Raw genomic sequence first — 24620 nt, 5'->3', positions numbered from 1 at the left:
TTTTTCACATTATAATTAGTATGCCATTGTACACAGAATTAAAAAAAAAATAGGTAGGTATTTGTAAGTGTAATAGATCTCTTTTCCTGCCCTTATGTTAATTTAAACTTGTGTTAAGTGTCGTTTTTATACCTTTTTATATTATGTGAGTAATTAATGTTTTCTCTCTTTCTTTTTAATAAGAAAGAATGAGACGAACCAGTAATTAGTTGCATTGGAAAATAAACTCTATCCTAAAAGGAATACGTGCATTTATACCTTGTTAGCGAGTTAAGGGTTAGTCAAGTCAGAAGATCAAGTGAGATGTCAAAGTTGCGTCAAAAGTCGAGAAACAGTCAAGTCTAAAATAACAAAATGGTTGTAACAAAACATTTTATTAAATAACAAATTTGCTACATCACTATATCTTCCTGGACATCGCACTTTGTCTAGTTAGTGTTGCTCTTAAGATGGTTTCACTTTACATTTTTGTAATTTGTACAAAAACGAAAGTTTTGTTAACAGATTAATAAATATTTTGAGGGTAACCATAACTATTTGGAAGTATATGAATATAATTTATTTTTGAATGAATAAGAATAATATGATTAAATTAAAATTTTGCAGGTCAGTATTAGTAGTTAAAAATATGTTAATAGGTATCCCAAAAAATCCTGTTTCTATGGTCACCCTTAAAATGTAGGTTATAAAAACGAAGTATAAAAAATATATCACAATAAGTATTAAATAGAACTCAACTATCTAGCTAGCTCTTTATTTACAACTAGGTGTAATTGCTGATATTGTAAAAGGCAGTATCTTAATAAATATAGCGTTATTCCCACCTTTTTCAATATCTAACAATTTATTTTACTAATTAAATCTGATGTCTAGGCTTACACAAAAACAGTAGTTCAAAGTATGTATCGTTTGAACTTTGAATTATGATTTTTAATTGTTGTTATAAATACTATTGTTTTACACGGGTTAGTTACTGGTTCAACTGCAAAACCAGTTGGATATCAGTATTTATTTGTATCATCAAACTTTTCGAGGTGCATTTGAAATGAACTTTGGTTTAAAATATCTTTGAGATATCTTACTTCATTAGTAACATAGTTAATTTAGGTGCCACCTATTGTATTTTAATGCTACTATGAAATCATCAAGTTATAAATTAATTTCCTCAAACCCCTAAACAGTTAACCTAGACACCAGTAATACGTATTCCGGCATTCTGGAGTTACCAGCTACCTCTACGAGATTTCTGTAAACCCCTTCCTACAAACCCCTTGTAACCCCTAACCCCTAATCTACTGGTGTTGGTATTCCGCCTGGTAGTAGTCCTGGCTTTCAGGCTGTCGCTTGTATTCCTCGCTGCTCGTACCTTCGTGGGATGAGTCGCTGTGCTGCGCGAGGCCCGCGGCAGCTGCTTTGGCGGCTGCTTCGGCTGCGTTCGCTTGCGCTTGCTGTGCAGCCGCCTGTGAATGGAAATCCATACTAATATTATAAATGCGAAAGTAACTCTGTCTGTCTGTTACTCAATCACGCCTAAACTACTGAACAAAGTTGCATGAAATTTGGTATGGAGATATTTTGATACCCGAAAAAGGACATAGGATAGGTTTTATCCCGGAAATCCTACGGGAACGGGTTTTTCTTTGAAAACGCGGGCGAAGCCGCGGGCGGAAAGCTAGTATTTAATAAGTTTGTTACAAGTTTATGCACGCGGGAAGATCATATACTTGGGATTAGAATATAATATGTAGTAATAAGACACACAAATTTTAGATGTTGTTCCTATAAACAAAATACACACACAAAAGGAACATAAAGAAAATACCTAAATGAGATTAAGATGGTAGAGAATGTGATGTATAGAAGCGATTAATTGAAAATATAGAGTTGTCCTAATAACGTTAGTTTTTTAGAAATTATGGAAGGATGAAAATATAAAAGGTTTGTCGGTCAACAAGTACTTTATTTGATATCAGATAATTTACATAGCGAACTTAAAATTTCACCGATATTTTGATATCTTCTATAATAAACATCGGAGCCATTGTCATCCAACCCTGTTTAAATTAAATATTGTTTAATTGAACCGTGCTAATTTTAAATTAAAAAAGTAGTTTAGAACCATGAAGCTATTGAGAGATTTATTTTAGAATAATTTTATAAACTTCCTTCTGTACCTAAGATCAAAAACAAATTGTTTTGCAAATGTTTTCATTCACAAATAAGACTGATCTATATGAAAATGACCGATTTAACACGAAAAAACCCATGGAATAGCTTATTTATCAGGTCGGTAAATAAAACAAAACATCAACCCTTACCTGTGCCTTCCTAGCCGCAGCCTGTGTCGCCTCGAAATCAATCCTGACTCCCTTGAGCTGCTCCTGCAGCGTGCTCAACCTCTGCCGCGCCGCTCCGACCATAGCTGTCTGCGCGCCCAACTCGCCCGCCGCTTGCGAGGCCGCTTCGTTCGCATTCTCTGACGTTGCTTGTGCTGCGTTTAGCGCGGCTTGGATCACGTTTACCTGTTGGTTTGTTTATACATATATAAATGTGTAAAAAAATAATATTATTATATCGAAGATGTGTAGTTACCTAAGGTTAAGAATTTTGTTATTTTCATCGAGGAAAATTGGCAATCTAAAAAGAAAAAGTGCTGTGCTCTATTCTTATTTTCTTGAGGAAGACATATTCATTATTTGTTAGAAATTTTAATTTAATAAGATTTGTTTTGAATCTTCAAATTGTAGTTATAACTTGAAAAAAATCTTTTGCTTTTTGTAAGCATATGTGAAATTACTCTTATTGTTAATAAATAAGTATAAAAATGTTCTACCTAAATATAATTCTTTCATCTGGTCATACTGAAATGAAAGAAAATATATGAAAATAAAAAATATGATGAACGGAAGAAAATTCGGAAGATTCAATATCCGAAAATCTCAAATTTTAAATACAACTTTTATCAAATAAGCACAGAGAAAAGTCAGTTACTTTTTCAATTCACTTTCGATGTGAAATAAACTGACCTATTGACAAGTATAGAATAAAAGAAGTCCAGTGTCATGGGCAGTAAGTGGAGCGTGGCAGTGCAAAGAAGTTACGTCACCATGTAATTTTATAGATTAATTTTTCCTGGAGAATATTTGATGTTTTTAACATAAAAATTAAGAATGTGTGCTAAACTGGCTTATTATTCTTATATTATGAGTTATGACCATGACACTACATAATCATAACTCATAATTAATTTAATTGTTATCAAATCGCTCGACTAATTTTGATGGTTGTAGTTCAAGTAGGCAAAACTGTTAAACAAATTTTGATAAGTATACGTACGATGTACATATTAATTAGGTACTTTTATTAATTTCAACCTGGTTGAACGCAAAAGTTGGCAAAAGCTTGAAACTCGCACATGTTATTTAAACAATATATAATTTTTTGATAAGATTTGGAGAGCAGGTTCCAAAAAGTTATAGGTAATTTATGAAAAGCAATAAGTCTGCTAAATAGTTCATTTCAAGCGATAGATCTTACGGAATATTACTACAATAAGATGAAAAGCGTTGGGTAAATTCACCTGAGTATCGCAACACTATGTCGAAATGTTTGCCTTATCCAGTACTTATTCATGGATGAAATTGATTGATTTTGTTTAGACTATCTGTGTTTTTAAATATATTTTATTAGTTTTTGAAAGGGGCATAATTGACTAATTAAGGCTACATACAAGCAAGTCTTCTAATTAAATGTACCGAAACAACTAATTTGAACACATTTTCCGTTTTGCGTAAAAATAAATTATTAAACAAATAAGCAATTAAGTAAAGAATGATGAAGATTTTTGACGAATATGCCACGACTAATAAATTCTAGTGTAAAATTATTTTTAATACAAATTAAACTATGCGAAAGTTTTTAAAATCGTTCGTTTTAAAATCGTATACCTTCGTATTTCTATGATTATGCACGTGCGTCGCGTCGCTTTGATATTGATCACAATTTATTTATTATTAGATACTTTTGAAAATTTAAATAACTAATTGATTATTATAGCAAGCAGTCGACTGCAATGCAAATGTCTTGTACGTTTTTTAATTTAGTTGTGACAAATTACGCAAACGGTTCTACGTAACTGTATTTCTGAATAATTGCGTTGGATGCCGGTAAAAAATCGCTTTTTGCTCCCAAGTGACAACTAAATTAGTCCATTGTCAATTTATATTTGGATTGCCTAATTTAGGTTTATTTGAAAGAATTAATAGAAATTAAAATGTTGTGTGATACAAATTACTATTAACTATTTTGATAAGATTTATAACGGGCAACTCTTTTTGTTAAAGTTTTTTAATAAATTTTTCCAATTATTATCAAGATGAAGAGGAAGGTTAAAAAATGTTGGATCTACATATAATTTGACATAGGTTCTTATACCTATTTTTCATGTGCATTTTATTTACATTTCCGTTTAACCTACCGCGTTTGTTTCTTTTTCAAGAAAACTAGAGCATACATTGTTAATTTTTTTCAGGTTTTTAGATATCGGACAGAGTTTATGTTTTTAGAGGAAGATGACATATTATTGCTCTTATATTGATTGCTATTAACGCGTTTATTACGAGATAGGTAAGCATTGTTTCAAAATTCAGTGAGAAGAAAATAATTGAATACTTTTTTTGTCTGATTGGTATCATTATTAGCATATCTAAATCAAAAATGAATTTTAGCATTGGTTTCAACTTTCAACATTAAGATACCTAATTGCGTTTCACGGCAAATTTATTAATTTTTTGGTTCACTGAAAGTGGTTGTTAGTTTACAAGTAATTTTCACAATACCTACTACATATTTAATTTAAAGTAGGTAAGTATTAATTATTATCTATTATTCATAAGCTTTTCGTAATTCATTTCAAGTTTAAATGAATGAATAATCTTCGAACGAAGTTTTAAGTCATTTTTTCATAAAAATCTACGATAATTAACTAGGTACGTCATATCTATATGTGTCACTCATAAATAAAGTAAAAATAAATGCATAAGATGAATCATATCTATATGTGTCACTCATAAATAAAGTAAAAATAAATGCATAAGATGAAAGAAAATAATACAAGAAAATAAGTCATACCTGATGCATAGCCTGTTGGGCGGCTTGCGCTGCGGACTGTGCAGCTCTCTTAGCTTGTTGCAGCTGCATTTCTTCTCCTTGCAGCGCTACCTTGGCATCTCTGACTTGTTGTTCCAATCCCGACAGGATCACCTGCTTCCCAGCGAGCGCTGCCTGCGCTGTCGCACTAGACTGAGCCGCTGATTGCGCTAACGTGTTCTTAGCCACATACGCCGCTTGATACGCAGCGGCCTGCTGATTGCCGAGCGCTGTTTTCGCTTGATTAGCTGATCCTACAGCTATCGTTCGCAGGCCGCTGCCTCTGCTGAAGCCCTTTTTGCTGCCGTCGCCAGAAGTAGCGGCCTTAACGTCTTGGATATATGCGTCATAATGGTTTGATTCAGCTGGCTGCTGGGATTGGGCGGAGTTCTCGTATTCGTAATCGTATTCGGCTCTTTGGGAGTCACGTTTGGCGGGAGCGGCTGTTGCTAGTGATGCGGCACCTGGAATATAATGGCATTCCATGGAGTAGGTACTTATTAGAATAGAACGTAACCGCAAATTTATATGAATGTATTTTCTGTGGGTAAGTACATATATAACATAAAATTACCGTATTATTACAAGCTATCTTTAGCAGTTTGTAGTAACTAACGTTACTATATTATGTCTTAAAATTGTTTTAAATTTCGTAATATTTCCATTTTTGCGACCAAAAAAGCATTGCATGGAAAATAAACCCATCAGTTTCTAGCAACCCCTAACTTAAAAGTTCTCAAAATGTGATGAGTGTAAAAAAAAACCTTTTTCAATTAAGTACTAGGTTTATTATTAAATCCTATTCATGTTAGATATAATATGAGAATTGGGTAGGTTAATTCCTACCACGCGTACGATTCATAGAACTGGTTGTAACCTATACTAAAGTTGATTGAACTATAATTTTCACTGTAAATTTTCACCAATGCCAGGGAAATTGTTGTCAATGACCTACGTCCTACAATATAATATGATATATTATACTGCCATTGATATACGATTACAACCATGTCTTTGAACATGAGATTTTCCTTCCTCTAAAAACATATCAACTACACGGTACACCTACTAAATTTATTATCTCAACGCATTCAACCATTTAAATTTGAATATATTATACATTCATATTATTACAAGTAAATAATTATTTACATTATTATATTATGCTATTATCGGTGTTAAATAATTTATTAGTTATCAATAATATACCTAAAACATAATTGCGTAAAAGCGATAGTGCTGAAAATTACGTTTTATGAACGGAAGTAAGGAAACACTGGGGATTCCAATACATAACTGAAACTTATATAAATGTTACGCACAAATATTTGTATTTATCATGCTATCTGTTTACGTGTTTACGCGTAATTAGTAAGCAATTGTAATCATTTTGTAATATACTTTTTGTTTGATTTATTATTTTGTTGTACGTAACTTTGATGTGAGATTTTGTTGTAGTAACAATTAGGTATTAGATAATCTTAAATGAGTGAATTCGTTTGGAATTAAATAATAATTGTTTGGCAGAATGGAAATTGGGATCATGGGTGACTTAGTGGTCAGGCGTCATCACGATACCCCGAATAACGCGGGTGAAAAACTCAACTCTGACCTCATGATCGATTTTTTTCTATTATTTACTTAAAAAAAAGGTTTAGTTAATATAAAATTATTATTTTATTTTTTTACGCAGAGATCTTTCTCTATTTCTATGTACTTACTGATTCGTAAAAGCGAATCAAAAAATTATTCATTTAGGTTTTTGTTACTGCCTATTGATCATTAATTAAATAGTTATTATCTTATTTTATCGTCTTATCAATTTTCCCTCAATTTATGATATGAATGGAAATTGAGCATTTTGAATTATTACGAAAATAAATAATAAATATGAAATTTTAATAAGAAAATCAATTATATTATAACCTCTAGGGATTGCTATTAATAATAATATTCATTAGCAAATTAGTGATATTTTTAATTCCAATTTAAAATCTAAAGAATTTTAAATATTAAATGAACTAAATAATTAAATTTGTCTGACTGTTAATTCACAATTATGAAAAAAAATTCAAATTTTCAAATAATAAATCGAAATAATTTACAACAATATTTAAATATAGTTACCTAATTAACATAAAAATAAATAAAAAACTTACATAAACAAAACAGAACAGCCCTAAAAGCCATGATGCCAGGCGGTCTGAAATCACAAAACACCGATATGATTTTTTATCTATGCAAAAAAAAATCCTCAAAAAAAAAACACTGCACTGTTACTACCTTCCAGTAATGTCTGTTTGTTTAAAATTGTGGGGGTCGCTAATGCCCGCTGTTATAAAAATGTACGGACAGATAGTTGGTATTTGTATTTATAGTGATTGTAAGATTGATAGCGGAAAGCTAGACGAGCGCGGATCTATTGAGGGGGGAATCGGTATTCGGTATCACGAATTGATTCGTTGTCTGTGGTAGCACGATTTGATGTATTGTTCTATTTGTCTTTGCTCGTGATTGAAGATTTTTGAATGTAACGTGAGTTTTCCTTTTTATTTTTACAAATCGATATCTTAGATATGACAACTTAAATTTTCATTTTCCGGATACAAAAATAAAAAAGAATCTATTTTCCTGAGCTTTGCGGGAAAAACCTTTATAAAATATAATTTAGTGAAAAACTGTGTAACTAAAATACACAGTTTTTCTTTTAAATTATATAGTATATAATATAATATTAGCTCCATATTGTGCGACATAAATTATTAAGAAAACAATTTTTGGAGTGGTATTAACAGCTCTATAATATGCATATGTATTGCATATCCGTTGACTCTTGATTTATTGATTTTATGTTAAAATTAATTGTGATCGTATGATGCAAATATTATTATAGGTATATCATTTTTAGTATCTATACGTTTGATTGAAAGATTTATATTAAACTAGCGGTGCGCCCCGGCCTCGCCCGTGGTACATGTTTACGTTTTCTCTACATAAGAACCATCCTCGTACTTCAAGGAATATAATAAAAAAAGAATAATTTATGCAACCAAACTGCATAACATCTACAATTCCTTATTCAATCATTGCAAGTTAAAGAAGCCTTTTTTCTCTAAAAACTAGGTTGTTAATTTTCAGCCTAAAACCTATGAAGCGGATCTGAAAGTTAGAAAATTAAACAATACATTCTAGACTGTATTCAATTTGGTCGTAAAATCGTGATTTTTGCACAAAAACCATTCTTGGGCATTGTCAATATCTTTTATATAATAATTGAAATTGCGTTAAATAACGTTTTATAATTATTAAGAAATACTTTAATTCTTTTGTTAATCTGGTCCATTCGATAAGGAAAGTCCATTGACCGAACGCGTATAAAAATGTGAAAGAGTAGGTACCTACCGACCTCCCCCCAACGGTCCAGGCCTTGTCGCGGCGGAGGGGCTCAGTAGCTCAGAGTTATGGCCCTCTGAGTGGAGCGAAATTGGACCAGCGAGGGGCTGAACGGCTGGTTTAGAGTCGGGGAGACTCGACCGGCCCGACGGCCAGGGCTAGGTGTGGCCCAGCGGCCGCTGTGTGCGGCGTGGGATGGCGGCCAGAGGTCGTGGCTTGGCGGACCCTTCGTCCACTAGGCAAAGGTGGCGCTGAACGGCAGTTGGGGTTGGAAAGCCTCGACTGACCCGACGGCAGAGGTCCTGTTTGTGGGCCAGAGAGGAGCCGGCTTTTATGCGGCGGTGGATGGCGGCCAGTGGTCGCGGCGCGGCGGGCTCGCTGGTTTAGCAAGCCACGCCGTGCAGCGGAGGGCGGGATCCCGACGCGTCATTGTGATGACGCGCGGAGACTCCTGCAGAGAAGTGTGGGGCGGCGGCCGCTGTAAAACGGCCGTCTGCCAACTCGTAATCCGGTCCGTGGGGCCGGACCGAGGGCCGCCACCTCTGGTGAGGTGGGGGCTGCGAGGTAATCTCTATAAAAGTGCGTCGGAGGGTCCCCCGACGTGTATTTCACACATCGGAGGACCTTCCGGCGTGCACCCTCCGGCCGGACGGTGATGGTGTCGGGGGTTCGGGGGAACGTGGATGATGGAGCGGGGAAAAATCCATTGTCTGCACGTTGGTGGCGTAAGCCTTCGTTCCAGCAGCCACCAGCGAGGGGGGTTCTAGTGGTGGGCCTGGAAACGGGCATCTGCTGGGCGGGACACGCGGTAGAGTCGTAACCGTTCCCGCAGTTCCGTCCAAAGCAGCGCGATGGAACAGAGTGGGGTTTTAGTCGGTAGGAATCCGACATAACCACGGCTCCATCCCCGGGAGCCGGGGGTATCTAAGAAGATTTCCCCACTATAAAAAAAAAAAAAAAAAAAAGGTACCTACCGACCTACCTAATTAATTAAAAAAGTGAATAATACAGAAATAAATGCTTTCTTTGAAAGATAGACACCGATTTCAGGTATAGGTACAGACAGATATATCATACTTAAAGAAGAAACCTGCATTCTCTGTTCAATCGGCATTAAAAAATATTATATATCATACTAGCTTTCCACCCGCAGCTTCGCCCGCGCAGTCAAAGAAAAACCCGCATAGTTCCCGTTCCCGTGGGATTTCCGGGATAAAACCTATCCTATTTCCCGGGGTATAAAGTAGCCTATGTCCTTTCTCGGATATCAAAATATCTCTATACCAAATTTCATGCAAATTGGTTCAGTATAGTTAAGGCGTGATTGAGTAACAGACAGACAGACAGAGTTACTTTCGCATTTATAATACATATTAAGTATGGATGCTGGTTTTGACTTTTGATGTATTTCAACTCAAACTCAACCACTTATTTATTCAATTAGACTTTTTTATAAAATCACGTTTCAATGGTCATAGCATTTTTTAACATTAACTTTTTACATTTACATTTATTGGCACAGGATACTTAATAGAAGCTAACGCCTAGTATTAGGAAGTTAAACGTTTAAAAAAATGGTTTTCCTTTACTTCTATCTAAATAATTCAATAAAATATATTCTGGACATTTAGATAACTATCAATATTTAATATTTTCTAATAAAAATTAAAAATATTTTTTAATAACTATCTACCTAATACCTAATAGGATATCTGTAGTCAAGTATAGACAGCAATGTTTGAAATTGTAGTATAGGTAAACCAGAATCTGATGGCAATTAGGGAAATCAAAATTTTGAGTGTGCAACCCTAGGGAAAATGGACTGAACGATCTTGATACTTATATTTTTTATTTTGTCCTCTACATCATTAGTCACATTACATAAGTGGACAATACTGTACTTATTAATGAGATATCCACTAATATTATGTAGGTACATAATTACATGTATATTGTATACTTAATATACTTATTAGTTTTATATGTATACTAGCGGTCCGCCCCGGCTTCGCCCGTGGTACATATGAAAAATAGATGTTGGCCGATTCTCAGACTTACCCGATATGCACAGAAAATTTCATGAGAATCGGTCCACCCGTTTCGGAGGAGTATGCAGACTAACATTGTGACACGAGAATTTTATATATAAGAAGATTAGAAATATTATTATTTACACATACCTATATTTGTTTAAATCATTATCATTATGCCATGTCAAAATATGAATATAATGATACTGCAGATCAAAACTAGATTGCTTATAATTTTTTATAAAATAAAACAAAAATAAAATAAAACTATGTTTATTTTCGTAAGTATTATCAGATACACACATTATAAAGTTGACTTGGATAGCTTAGACTTGACTGATAGCCGCATTGGAAACTCCTGTAATAAGTTTTCATAAAATTATATTGAAGTTATATTGCAATCAACAAAAAATATTATAGTTTCCTACTTATAATATTTTTAATTAAAAGTATCAAAACGGGTAAGTCAAATTTACCAATAAAATCTTCAAAATTGAAAATTGTTATGTTTCTGACCCTTCTTCATCGAATGTTTTTCTATACACATTGTAAACAACACCTCTTGCTTGTGATCGCAGCCGCTTTTTCGACGTGTTCGAAGATTTTTTAGACAAAATCCTAAAAATTATTCATCAACTGCGAAGAAGACAAATAATTTGACAACCAATTTGATAGTTGTCAAATAAAGTTGCCACATGAAAATCTTTTATTTTATAAATATAAATATGCCATCAGATTCTGGTAGACCTATAATAGTGGTAATAATAGTGTCCATGTGTCAAAAAAACGCGGGAATCTCACAACTCGATTCTATTTTTTTTCCAAGTTATGTATAGTAAAATTGTTTGAAGTGTACCTTCATACGAAACAATTATTGATGCATGAAAAAAACACTCTCATTATCATACATAATTCAATAAATACAATTATTGCGTGCTCACGCGAAACCACGCTTTATTACAAATTATTATTTCCCGATCAATTGCTTATATACATATTTATATAAAGTGTAAGTAATTGATAGTCTACATTAATAAAATAAAATAAAAAAGCCTTTTATTTCCTTCAGAAAATACACACTTACAGAATTAGTTGTTTTTTATAGTAATGTATCAAGAGTTTTAATAACACAAATAAAATTTAAATAGGTTGATAGTTCCAGGTTTTATATGCACGTTTTACGTAGTATTATGTTTTATTATTCTGTAGGAACCCCTCTGCGGGTAAAGGCCTCCTCCAAAAGTAGCCAGTTTTCTCTGGATTGCGCTATTTGTATCCAGTTTGGACCCGCTATGCGTTTTGCTATACTATAGTCTACATTAAATTATATTATATCAAGAAGATTATAATCTGAACTCATCTATACTTATCTATAGATACCTACTAAAACCTGACGAGCTTCATCTAGGAATCGATGAAAAATGACGTAAAAGGAGAAAAAAATATGCGCTTGAGAGCATACCTGTGGAGCAGACGAAGTTGCGTGGGCGTGATGATATTTATATTTATCTAAGTAAAATAATGATTCGCTTCTCTTAGTAGACTTCAATTCCATAACTGGATTTCCTGGAGACGTTTTCTTTCCATCAAATATAGAAACACAGCAACAAACAAGATTTTAATTTTGTTTGAACTACGAATTAATCTGATCCTTCTTCTTTCAGAAACAACAATGCAAACAGACACACACATACGCGAATTATACGGATTATCATAATATAATTTTTATCTATTGTATTTGTCTCGAGTCTTGAAAATAACATGACCGCGAGTGGAGTCGCAGGCAGAAGCTATATTACAAAAAGTAAAAATCCATCAAGGCAAGTTTGAAATATGGTTTTGTTTGAGCATATAAAAACTAAAGAATGTGTTTGAAATCGTGAATATTACCTTGGCCTGCTCTTTGAGTAAAATTTTATTTCTATTTTTATAAGCTTTTATTTGATTGTATTTCGCCCAGTGGGTGTAGTGGTTAGCGTGCTTGATTGAGAGGGCCGTGGGTTTAAAACTGGGTCAAAACATTGTTGGGTTGTATACTTGCGCATTTATAACCCTCAATTGAAATAAGAACAATAAAATTATTATGAATGCACTAACATTCATAAGTTATATTTCTTATAATTTATTAATCTTTCTGTATATCACTACTTACTACTACTAATTTTACTAATATAATAATATAATTTATGCGAAAGTTAGTGAGCTGTGTTCATGGATGTAGGTATGCAGGTAATTGTTTTTTTTTACGATAAAACTACTGGACGGATTTGGATGAGACTTTGCAGTGATATAGATTATACATAAGAATAACATATACCTGTATTTAAAAACATAAAGCTATTATTAATAATAGCTCAAGGTATAAAAATTATTTTTCTACCGCAGTGAACAGCTAGTTCCTTTTAAATTGAATGTACTGTGTGCTACAAATCGGTCACCAATTACTTTAAAACTAAAAAAACTACTTTTGTCAATATTAATTCAATCTTACACTTCATTCTATAACGGATAAGTTACGGACCAAATTTGTAGTCCAAGAGCTGTCGAACATGATAAATTATTATAAATTAACGGTTAGAAGGCTCACCAGAACGGTTTTATAAAAAAATGTATTTAAGTAACTATTTATAAAAGAAAACATTTTTTACAGTTTCCAAATTCGAATAAAAAAAAATACCTACACGTTTATTGTCTAGTTTCCAGTGAAATATTATTCATATTTCACGTTCAATTTAAATCTTAACACATGTTAACTCTCTATATGTATTTAATAGAAGTTTTTAGTTGAGTTCAGTGATGGAATCTATTACCATAATAGAAATATCTGTTACTTTTCCATATCACTTACGTATACGTTACTATTACTTAAAATCCTTTTTTAAATATAATAATATTAATAAAAATCCCCATCTCTCAGTCTACACGTTACGGTTCTAAGTAATTGTAAGTAAGTAGTGCAATAACGTCACGTGCTGTGTTGATCAACTTGTGACCAACTTTATGAAACTGATGTTCCGTAAGCACGGTTACAGGTTCGATTCCTGTAGACATTTTCTTTGTAATTTTATTGAGTATGAAACTATTATTTTATTTTATTTATAAGCTTTTTGTTCACCTGTATGTTTGTAATTAGCCGTCTTCTTTAGACTAATTGATGTTGTACGACGGATTTCATTCATTTCACAAAAAAAAAAATTGCGTGTTCGATGTTTTCTATAACCATCTATAACTAAGTATAATACTTACCCTAAGTATTTACCTATGTCACAAGCTAGTGTACATGGGCTATGGTAATCTATACTAATATTATAAAGAGGAAAGGTTTGTAATTATGTATGTAAGTATGTATGTATGTATGGTTTTCACGCATAAACTACTGGACCGATTTCGAAAATTCTTTCACCATTAGAAAGCTGCATCTTTACTGAGCAACATAGGCTATATAGCATTTTCAAAAAAATTAGAGATCCTTACCAAAAATGCAATAATGTAACCCAAGGTGTCAAAAATTCCTCAATAAAACTTCTGCCATGGCGCGGCGTGCGCTGAGGAATCTATTGAAGATAGAACAAAAAAATGTTGTACGGTATTATAGAATGGATCAATATCTACAAGAAAGTCCGCGATACCATAATATAGTCATATTATGTCCATCGTCAGTAGTTATTTTTTACGTTTTCAAAGTAAATAGAAGTGCCGACAGTAATCAAACCATGTTATCCATACACATTTATTAATCCTGATCCCATTAAATGATGTTTTATTATAGACTGTTTCAATACCAGCAAAATACTTTTTAAATTAAAAAAATTGGATATTCCATTCAAAAGATATAACGAATTTTTAAGTGTCAATCTACAGAAAATAGCTATCTATGCGGGTGAAACCGCAGGGCATTGCTAGTTAGTAATAAAAGAAGAAGAATTCAGTTAGTACAGGATATGAACTCATCTTTAACAACACTTTAACTGCATACTGTATAATATGATTACTGAATAACGAGACCATGAACAGCAATGCAAAAAAGTTTGTCTCATTTAGAACTTTTTCTGTTAAATTTAAATTCTTTTTCGCTTTCGATAGTATGCCGTTTTAACACAAAAGATCGAGCGTTGTGTTAGTTGCCTATTTAAACACTCATTAATTATAATACAATATTGATATGTGTAAAATATCATAAAATATTCATTTTTTGATTCAATGTGATTGAATCAGATTCAATCCATGAACTTAATGAGGATGGCAAGATAAAACTAAATATCTCAGTCCTCAGAAGTCAGATGGCGCTGCGTACGGTTGTTCTTAATGGCGTCAGTTTGACAATCTTGAAGCGTGTAAACAAAGCAAAAAAAACACATTCTGGGGAGACTACTGTCGATTATTAGACAACATGGATGCGAAACTGTATGCTACTTGGAGCGTGCTTGAACTCAAAGCTGAGTTAAAGAGAAGAGGGGCCTCTGTAAAAGGAAGAAAAGCTGATTTAGTGGAAAGGTAGGACTCCTACAGAAAATTCTGTATGTTTGTTTTTGCATATGTCTAGGCCAACTTGGACCTTTGAAATCAATTCTCTTACAATGTTTGAACAATTAATATCATAACTGAGTAACTTATTATTCAATAGTTTGTAAATTTATTATGTTTTTCCACATTTTTCTATGGTAGCAAAGAATACAGTTGTGTAACTAATCTTAAGTATTTAAGTTAGAATTATTGAGGCTAAAGTAATTCAGGATTATATTTATACATACTAATATATGGCTTTTTTAACTTTCAGGGCTATAGAGTGATGTTTAATAGTTTTTTTTCCAGGTTGGAGCTGTATGATAAAAACTTTAACTTTAATACATCACAAATCTCTCCAAATGCAATGGATTATGGAACCCTCTATTGTACTTCCACCACTGGAGATGTACCATGACACAGAGGTGGCTCGTGACAAAATTTTATGGGTGTTCACTTGAAACTAAAACACTGAAAATACATGGTGTAAAGCAGTACAATTTATCAAAAAAATTACTTATAAAGGAAATACATACGTCTTTCTTTTTGGTGTGCAAAAATATCTATAACTTAAAGCGACAAGACATTCGTAAAGCACTAGCTTTACGAATGTCTGTTGTTGCTTTCATCACAACCACACAACCACGGTGTTTTCACATAATATTGTTCGGATTTAAACACACGCGTAGGTATATGTTTTCGTTTTTGTCGTACATTTTTGCGTAAGGTCAACTTCAGGCCGTGGCGGTCCCTTAGCTTTCAATTCAAGCCGAATTTATAACGTTTTAACACACTTTTTAATGAACGCCACATTATAATTGTTCATTTTAACACTCACAAGTAATACTGATAACTACAGACTATTTCAACACGTATCTTATGATTTTAATTAGAAAATTCCCGAATTTGCATTCGCGCGCGTGCATTGAAGTTGACTCGAGTGTTTGTTTATATAGGAGTGGCAACGTCGCGCGCAATCGCTGTCCTGTGTACGGGCGCCCGGGCGGTAAAAACGAACCGGCAACGTTTGCGGGAGCGGCGCTCCGAATTTTGCTACTTTTCCATAGAAAATATTTGTTTTACGCGCAGGGCTCTGGCAAACTTTCTCTTTCACTCCTATTGGATTTCGTATTAGGAAATGTACTAAATCTTTTTTCATTGGAGCGCAATCGTGAGCGCTCCGCTTCGCGCGTTACATAATACAGTATTATACAGGTGTATGGGATGATGGAATGATGGATATATTATTTGGTATTGACAGTAGTTTTTTACGATTACGATTGATTTTAAATAGTAATAATTAATATCAATAATGAAATTAAGGAGTACGATTTTATTATAATTATTTATGGGAGTTCACTGCACCAGCGCTCCTTAGGGCGAGCCGCCTCTGCCATGACATAAATAGTAACTCTTTGTTACCACCAATTGAAAGACAATTTATTAGATACTAGCGGTCCGCCCCGGCTTCGCCCGTGGTACATATTTACGTTTTCTCTACATAAGAACCATCCTCGTACTTCAAGGAATATAATAAAAAAAGAATTATCGAAATCGGTTCAGCCATTCTATAAATGTTTTTCTATTCTATTCTATTCTATTCCATTCTCAAGTTATGCGCTTACCAACACATTTTGGGATTCATTTTTATATTATAGATTATTTTGAAAGGTAAATCTATAATTAATGGTTTTAATTTATTGTGATGATTGTTGCTATTTTACAATAATACTAAAGTTTTCTGTAATTTTGCAGATTCAACAAAAAAACCGATGCGTCAGAGAAATTATATGAAGCCAGATTCCTCTTATTGATAAGATCTGCATTTGTCGGTGGATACTTCTATATAAAATGTTCAGAAGACAATGAAAAAACTTTCTTATCAAGTTGACATCAAGATAGATGACCAGGGTGGTATTGAGGAATGTCATTGTGAATGTCCTGCCGGAGCAGGTACTGAAGCACACTGCAAACATGTTGGTGTGGTATTATTTGCTATACTGCATATGCGCAAAGATAAAATAATATTAATAACAGAGTCACAAACGCAGCAGCTCCAAACGTTCCACAGACCAAAAAGAATATTTACAGTTAAGGCTCAAAATCACTCACTTGAAGTAGATGGATGTTCACTTGATTGCTGTTGAAAAAGACCCTTTTGAAGGTTCCTTTTTGCATGTCTTTCGTCTCTTGCACAAGCACTGGCTGATATTTTCTTTTGGTTCCATGAAAAAAGACTCGGTACTGCGTCTTTCTTTAAAAACTTGTGTGCACAAGGCAAACCTAAAAACAAGATGAACAATTATGTTTTTTTTGACATTATGTAATGTTATTAATTTAGGTTTACAGAGGCTATCTTAAATGAAAGAACTAACGTTTATAACACTCACCTGTAGTCACACTTAATGATTGATAGTCATTTTCATGAAAATGACCTCGACATAACCTCGTCGTTTTTTTAGGCTCAAAGTTTTTAATCCTTACGGCAGCTATCCACTTTCTTCTTATAGTAGGATTTATTGGGAATTTGTGAATGCCAACGTTTTTACACCCAATTACACAACATTTAGTCATTTTGATGATATTTGTGAAGAAATTCTATATGATGCTATACAATTTGACAGATACTTTGGAACAATCGTATACAGCGCCACTTTGACAGTTGTCTTCCCCATTAGATTAATCTTATATATAAAAATGAATCGCAAAATGTGTTGGTAAGCGCATAACTCGAGAACGGCTGAACCGATTTCGATAATTCTTTTTTTATTATATTCCTTGAAGTACGAGGATGGTTCTTATGTAGAGAAAACGTATTAACTCGAGAACGGCTGAACCGATTTCGATAATTCTTTTTTTATTATATTCCTTGAAGTACGAGGATGGTTCTTATGTAGAGAAAACGTAAACATGTACCACGGGCGAAGCCGGGGCGGACCGCTAGTTATCTATATATTTCTTGACCGACATTGACACTGACAGATGACAATTACCTTCAGGCTTCATTCATTCTTCATTCGCAACACTGAACACTGTCAACCTGTCAACCGTGCAGTGTGTTGTCCATGTGATTTTTAATAAAATTTATTAAAAATGATTGTTGAGAAGAAAAAGAAGCGTGTATCAAAAAAGAATAAAGCAGCGTGGCGTAAACATAGTGATATCCGCGATGTAGAAGATTTCTTAGAGGATCAGAGATTGGAAGAAAGATTGGGGTAAGGTTATGTTGTGATTTTGTTACGTTTATTTTTTTAAACATAATTATTACCTACATTATAGTAATAGGAAATTATTCCATCCAACGCATGATTCTATCAAATTTACTGATATTCAACTCTGGAAATGAAATGAAATAAATTGATTATTATTTTAACGAATTACTGATTATTCTACGTTTACAATTTTAGGCGTTTTGATACAAAAAAAGATGAAGAGATATTTATGTTGGATACCGTCGGCGCAGGAAAGGAGGAGGACAAACCAGATGTTAAACCATTATCTGCCAAGGAGCAAAAGAGAGCTAAATTGAATGAAACTCCAAAATGTTTTCAAATACTACTCCCATCTTCTAAGGTAATAATTAAAATTAACATTATTTGTCAGATTTTATTGTATGATATTATACATTTTTTTATGAATATAAGAAGCAGCAATATTGTTATTTTATTAGGCGGCTTATTTATGGATAGACAGGTACAGTTTGTATGGATTATATAATTGAAACTATTTTCTTTATAATTGAACTAGCTGACCCAACAGACGTTGTCCTGTCTTCGAGCAAATTGTCAAACCCGTGAAGTTTACATGGCCATTATGTTATTTCATTTTTCTTTTATATTATGGCGCAATTTCTTTAAGATTTTCTTTCATTAGATTTTTCTTCTCACAATAACGAACACATCTAAATAAGAATGATCAAAATTGGTCCAGCCGTTCACGCGTGATGCTGTGACCAAGGGAAACAGGGATTCATTTTTATATTTAGAGATGATAAACTAATGCCATTTTAATCATTGTTTTAGGTAGAGGATCCTAACAAGAAAAGGAATACTGTTAAAGCGACAGGATCTAAGCCGTCAGATTTATCGAAACTAACAACAAACAGGAAAATTCAAAAGGGAGTGTTGCAGAAACAAATTGAACTGACAAAGAAAAACATTAGAACTGCGAGGGAAAAGAAGAGGAAGGCTAAAACTATCAGACAAACGTTTGATAAGAACTTGTGGAGTACTTCGGATTGTAAGTCAATGTTTATATTATACTAGCTGTTGGCCCTGCTTCGCCCGTGGTACATATTTACGTTTTATCTTAAGAACCATCCTCGTACTTCTAGGAATATTATAAAAAAATAATTAACAAAATCAGTTCAGCCATTTTCAAGTTACGCGCTTACACTAATAAACACATTTTGCAATTCATTTTTATATTAAAGACTAGCTTCCGCCCGCGACTCCCTCCGCGCGGATGTCGGTCTTCGCATGGATTGTTTATTTCTCCATTTTGAGTAACTCTGACAATGACATCTTATAAAAAAAAAATTAATCACATATTTGGGTTTGGAATCGATCCAGTAACACCCCCTGCTATTTATTTTTTCAATATTTTCAATGTACAGAATTGACCCTTCTACAGATTTATTATACTTATGTTTAGATTTAATAAGACATTATTGTCACCATGAAAAGTTGCTTATAAGTAGCTTTTCCGTTTAAACTTCCAATTTATATCTTCTAGGATTACATCTATTTTGAACACCATTTTATTAGCTTCATCTCTATGTTTATTATGTCGCTTACATATTATGTAATGTACTTGGTTTTGACACACTTAAAACATTCGGATTTAATTCCAATTTTGTACAATTATCAAGGATCAGTTTTTCTTTTTTTTATTATATTTGAGAATTATTTTACAGTAGAAGCAAAAGGAATACCAGCTTCCCTTTGCGAAGAGTTCATATCACCGGAGGCCCAACTGCACAATGTTCACACAACGCAGCGCTTCAGGGCGAAGCCCCCGCTGCCGAAGACGGTAGTGACGAGAGTTGCTGTGGAGCCCCCGCACCCGGGCGTCAGTTATAACCCGTCATTCCAGGTTTGTTCTTCAATATTATTATAAACTAGCGGTCCGCCCCGGCTTCGCCCGTGGTACATATTTCGCAATAAAAGGTAGCCTATGTTCTTTCTCAGGGTCTAAAGATTGTCTGTGCCAAATTTCATCAAAATCGGTCCAGTAGTTTATGCGTGAAAACCATACATACATAATTACAAACTTTTCCTCTTTATAATATTAGTATAGATAAATAAATAAATAAATATTGCAGGACAATATTCACACTTGGCACGATCTGAACCCATACTAAGCTTTCGCTTGTGTTATGGAAACCAGATGGCTGATAAACATACATACTTATATAATTTTAAATAAATACTTATATAGATAATTAACGCCCAGACACAGAGCAGACGTCTATGTTCATCACACAAACATTTGCCCCGGGTGGGAATAGAACCCACAACCTCTGGCTTGGAAGGCAGGGCCACTACCAACCAAGCCAACCGGTCAGTCAAACACAATATAAAAACATATGTATACATTTTTTTATGATTCTTAAATGAACAGAATGTCTATGTGATTATGCGTTTGTATATTCTCTGTGTAATTTTCGTCATTGTAAAAGTCGCTGCTATTTATGTTTTAATTTTGGAGGCAAATTGTGTATTAAAAAAATTGATGTTTTTTCAAATCATTGTGATGATTTGACATCTTTTCTTTACAAACAAAGTAAATAAATTATTCTCAAATCTCAAGTTTATATATTTGTCTTCAGGAACACCAAGATTTACTGCAGCAAGTTGTGCAGCATGAGGAGAAAATGATGAAGAAGGAAGCTCATCTCTTACGTGTCACCAATAAGATGTTCAGAAAGATTACACCACAGTCTAAACATGTATGTACATTATTTACTTAATGCAGAACTGCTATTTTTATTTAAACACTAGCGGTCCGCCCCGGCTTCGCCAGTGGTACATATTTACGTTTTCTCTACATAAGAACCATCCTCGTACTTCAAGGAATATAATAAAAAAAGAATTATCGAAATCGGTTCAGCCGTTCTCAAGTTATGCGCTTACCAACACATTTTGGGATTCATTTTTATATTATAGAAGATGCATATAATTACTAAATAATAATTGTAAAAGACTTTAGATTAGTAAGACACTAGAAATTTTAATTTGCATTAGCGGTTTCGCCCGCGTTGTCTAAGAAAAATCCGCATGGTTCCCGTTCCTGTAGGATTTACGGGATAAAACCTATGATATGTTTTTTTCTAAAGTCTAGCTGTCAGCAACATCTGTGTACCAAATTTCATCCAAATCGGTTCAGTGGTTGAGGCATGAAGAATGTACAGACAGACCAATCAATATTCAGAGTTACTATCACATTAGAAAGCTATAGCAGAATTTTTGTCAAAATAAAGTATAGTTCATTCAGTTATATTTGACGTATGGAAATATGTAAATTCTTACATTGTGCTTTTTTTCCAACATTTCATAACAATTATAAAGAAGCATTAATCTATATTGAAAAAGTTTATGTTTATTAATATTATGTTTATATAGGTAAAAGTCGTATCTTCAATATTTAAATCTACCCTCCCAATTTTATATTTTCGTTTTAATTATTTCCAGAATCAATGGATAGAAGAAATGAGCGTAGGTCTACCACAACCTCACAAGCCACAGACAGACGAACATTCAGACAGCGATGGTGAATATAGAGCTATCAACCCGCCCGTACAGAACAAGAAGAAAGATCATAAAGCCAGGAGGAGACAGAGGGAAATGATCGAGGAGAAAGAGAGGAGGAAACGGGAGAAGATCGATAAGAAGAAGATCACGGATCTTTACAAGTGAGTAAAGAACTCGAAACAAATTTAATTTTTTTTCATTTTTAGTCAGTTTGATTCCCGATCAAAGGAATTTTCGGAAATCTTTGAATGCAATTCTATTTCTTTTTAAAAATAAAGGAATGTTTCCTTTCAGCAAAATTCTTTAGTATTTAAAGTACTTTCCCTCCAGAGCCCATCGAAAATTTCCACACTGTATATGTATACAGGCTGGAATTTTCAAAAAACAACTTATTTTCTCAGTATCTCTAGATTACCTTCAGTTTCTCTAGATTAAGGCATAGATTTACTTTCATTTACCAAGCTAAAGAGATTTCATCCATGTAATTGACCCTTACAATCCATGCAATAAAATACACAATTTAACAGATTGTATTACGTTCGATTCGCGGTTGTGACCATAATGAATATTCGTAAATGTTTGAATCCAGTTTTCTTCTTTAAAAAGTAATGCAATATGTTCCTTGAGTGAATTTTTTTATATACAGTATTTTGCCACGGTTCGCCGAATGTCGCTGGTTCGAATCCTGCCGCGTGATTAATTATTATTAGCTATTCTTAAAAAAATTTAAAAAAAATTCTTAATATTTTTGTCTACAAAAAATCCTTCTACCAGAACCATTTCAAAATAAAGCAATTTTAAAACTCTGTTATTATTTATTATTCCAGGTTACGCAAATTGCAAGCGTCCATAACGAAAAAGGAGAAGCGTCTCGCAGAAGAGAAAAAGAAGAAAGAGTTCAAAAAGAAAGAGTTAGAAGAAACAGCATTACCCGCACTTAACGCGCACAAGACGCCCAAGAGGGAACCAGACTTTGTCCCGCCGGAGGAATTGTCTGGCGATTTGAGGACACTGTCTACTAGTAGTGAGTTATTTATCACTATAGATAATTTTTTATGTTTTTTTTTCTTTGAAATGTGTGTTTTTTTAGGTATTGCGATTAATTTTTGGTAATGATGGTTATGGTAAATAGTGGATTCCTTTCGTATATTCGCACAAATGTATGTAAAGATTATTTAATATTCTATGTTTTTGTTTTCATTTAGATTTATTAATAAACTAGCTTCCCGGCCGCGGCTTCGCCCGCTTTGTCTAAAACCTAATAAATTATATACTAAAACCTTCCTCTTGAATCACTCGTTCTATAAAAAAAAACCGCATCAAAATCCGTTGCGTAGTTTTAAAGATTTAATCATACATAGGGACATAGGGACAGAGAAAGCGACTTTGTTTTATACTATGTAGTGAAATCCTGAGTTTTTTTGTAATTGTAAAAACAAAATTAAGGGATACTTTGCGTAAGAGTGTTCAGTCGTAAAAATATATTAGTACTAGCGGTCCGCCCCGGCTTCGCCCGTGGTACATATTTACGTTTTCTCTACATAAGACCCATCCTCGTACTTCAAGGAATATAATAAAAAAGAATTATCGAAATCGGTTCAGCCGTTCACACGTGATGCCGTGACAACGCGAAACGGGTTTCATTTTTAGATACATGTATATAGATAATTGAATGAAAAGTTTTAATTATTTAATATTCAAGCATATGGAGTAGATACAGTTTTTAGGTAATGAGCCTTCTATGTGACGCATTATATTATGTCTCTAGTAAGAATAAAAGGCAAAATATCCTAATTGAAAAGCTTACCAACTGACAGATCCACTGAATTAAAACAATTTCTCTATATAGTTTACTAGCTTACCGCCCGCGGCTTCGCCCGCTTTGCCTAAAACCTAATAAATAATATGCTAAAACCTTACTCTTGAATCACTCGTTCTATTAAAAAAAACCGCATCAAAATCCGTTGCGTAGTTTTAAAGATTAGCATACAAAGGGACATAGGGAAATAGGGACAGAGAAAGCGACTTTGTTTTATACTATGTAGTGATTTATTAAACAGCAATCTCCAGTAAAATTACCCCTTTTCTAAAAATAATCCTTTTTCCAGAAAACCTTCTCCGTGAGCGTTTCGAGTCGCTCCAAAGGCGCGGAGTTCTTGCGGCTTCCAGGGTCATGATGAAGAAGAAACGTAGGGTCAAGAGCTACTTCAAAGCAGGCCATAAGGTCACCGACCAGGATGTCGAGAAATATATGAATAATATCGATAAAAAGAACAAAATCACTGTGTCTAAGTGAATAAATTTTTGAATGAAGTTTCGTTTTTTATTTACTGCTGCCCTTAATGTGGTCTATAAGCTTGTATATTGTGTAATGCACCATTGCTACTTTCAATAATATTATTACGCTCGTAAGATAAGCAACGTAGTAACATATAGTAAGGAGGAGATATAGTCTATTTATAAATACTGACGTTTAAATTGATCTGTGTTTAATCTATACATAGGTATAATGAAATGGTAGGAAAGTTAAAACTGTACATTGATAGTTGATACATAGTACAAGATATAGTACGATTCACGAAAGATGACCACAAATGGCGGCCGTCGGCGCACGTACACTCATGACTTTGGTTTTGCATAACCAGCGTTTACAACATTACACAAATTATTTAACCAACATTAAAATATTATTTTGTCTTAAGTCTAATATCATCACGCTAAGTCCAATAGGAGCGTAGCAATGCTAGTAAAACCGTGGAGCACAGCTAGTTTATAATAAATAAGTGTGGTTGCT

General features: G+C 33.6%; 3 protein-coding genes and 1 long non-coding RNA gene across 5 annotated transcripts; 2 read left to right on the top strand and 2 right to left on the bottom strand.

The window, feature by feature from the left end:
* Window positions 1-358: 358 nt before the first annotated feature.
* Window positions 359-7480, bottom strand: LOC149479652 (uncharacterized). Its single transcript, XM_089708104.1, has 5 exons — window positions 7432-7480; window positions 7308-7351; window positions 5131-5612; window positions 2319-2522; window positions 359-1460 (listed from the first exon to the last, which is right to left on the bottom strand). Exons 2-5 carry the CDS (start codon window positions 7336-7338, stop codon window positions 1293-1295), a joined length of 885 nt encoding a protein of 294 aa, XP_089564230.1. The 5' UTR covers window positions 7339-7351; window positions 7432-7480; the 3' UTR covers window positions 359-1292.
* A 143-nt stretch (window positions 7481-7623) lies between these two features.
* LOC149479650 (THAP domain-containing protein 1-like) lies at window positions 7624-17884 on the bottom strand. Of its 2 annotated transcripts, XR_016317233.1 has the most exons (3): window positions 17465-17880; window positions 16845-17357; window positions 7624-7693 (listed from the first exon to the last, which is right to left on the bottom strand). XR_016317233.1 is itself a non-coding variant. In XM_089708126.1 (2 exons), the coding sequence occupies exons 1-2, from the start codon at window positions 17646-17648 to the stop codon at window positions 17179-17181; spliced, it is 363 nt and encodes a 120-aa protein (XP_089564252.1). In that variant the 5' UTR covers window positions 17649-17884; the 3' UTR covers window positions 16758-17178. The 2 variants fall into 2 exon arrangements, 1 of the variants encoding a protein (XP_089564252.1); XM_089708126.1 differs by lacking the exon at window positions 7624-7693 and having other exon boundaries at window positions 16758-17357; window positions 17465-17884.
* LOC149479651 (uncharacterized) lies at window positions 14962-16135 on the top strand. The gene is made up of 2 exons (XR_016317234.1): window positions 14962-15065; window positions 15384-16135. It is a non-coding gene; the product is annotated as an uncharacterized LOC149479651 (long non-coding RNA).
* Window positions 17885-18120: 236 nt separating the features above from the next.
* On the top strand, window positions 18121-24139 carry LOC149479649 (ribosome biogenesis factor Nop53). Its single transcript, XM_089708089.1, has 8 exons — window positions 18121-18289; window positions 18482-18647; window positions 19097-19313; window positions 19990-20168; window positions 20905-21024; window positions 21767-21987; window positions 22654-22850; window positions 23935-24139. Exons 1-8 carry the CDS (start codon window positions 18168-18170, stop codon window positions 24120-24122), a joined length of 1410 nt encoding a protein of 469 aa, XP_089564215.1. The 5' UTR covers window positions 18121-18167; the 3' UTR covers window positions 24123-24139.
* The last annotated feature ends 481 nt before the right edge of the window (window positions 24140-24620 follow it).

The sequence above is a fragment of the Colias philodice genome, chromosome 20 (assembly GCF_061535455.1).
Source record: "Colias philodice isolate Cphi_HAF_F1 chromosome 20, ilColPhil1 Martin Lab GWU primary, whole genome shotgun sequence".
In the NCBI taxonomy this organism is placed as follows: Eukaryota; Metazoa; Arthropoda; class Insecta; order Lepidoptera; family Pieridae; genus Colias; species Colias philodice.
This window is presented reverse-complemented; position numbering and strand designations above follow the sequence as displayed.

What these genes read in the sequence shown, in the direction of transcription:
- LOC149479649 (XM_089708089.1), top strand. Translation starts at nt 18,168, where the DNA reads ATGATTGTTGAGAAGAAAAAGAAGCGTGTATCAAAAAAGAATAAAGCA. An exon ending in GTTATAACCCGTCATTCCAG is followed by an intron (nt 20,169 to 20,904) that starts GTTTGTTCTTCA and finishes ATTTGTCTTCAG; the next exon opens with GAACACCAAGATTTACTGCA. An exon ending in TTACACCACAGTCTAAACAT is followed by an intron (nt 21,025 to 21,766) that starts GTATGTACATTA and finishes AATTATTTCCAG; the next exon opens with AATCAATGGATAGAAGAAAT.
- LOC149479650 (XM_089708126.1), bottom strand. Translation starts at nt 17,648, where the DNA reads ATGACTAAATGTTGTGTAATTGGGTGTAAAAACGTTGGCATTCACAAA. An exon ending in ATCATTAAGTGTGACTACAG is followed by an intron (nt 17,358 to 17,464) that starts GTGAGTGTTATA and finishes TCTTGTTTTTAG; the next exon opens with GTTTGCCTTGTGCACACAAG.
- LOC149479652 (XM_089708104.1), bottom strand. Translation starts at nt 7,338, where the DNA reads ATGGCTTTTAGGGCTGTTCTGTTTTGTTTAT. An exon ending in CCCAACAGGCTATGCATCAG is followed by an intron (nt 2,523 to 5,130) that starts GTATGACTTATT and finishes ACAAACCAACAG; the next exon opens with GTAAACGTGATCCAAGCCGC. An exon ending in CTGCGGCTAGGAAGGCACAG is followed by an intron (nt 1,461 to 2,318) that starts GTAAGGGTTGAT and finishes TTCCATTCACAG; the next exon opens with GCGGCTGCACAGCAAGCGCA.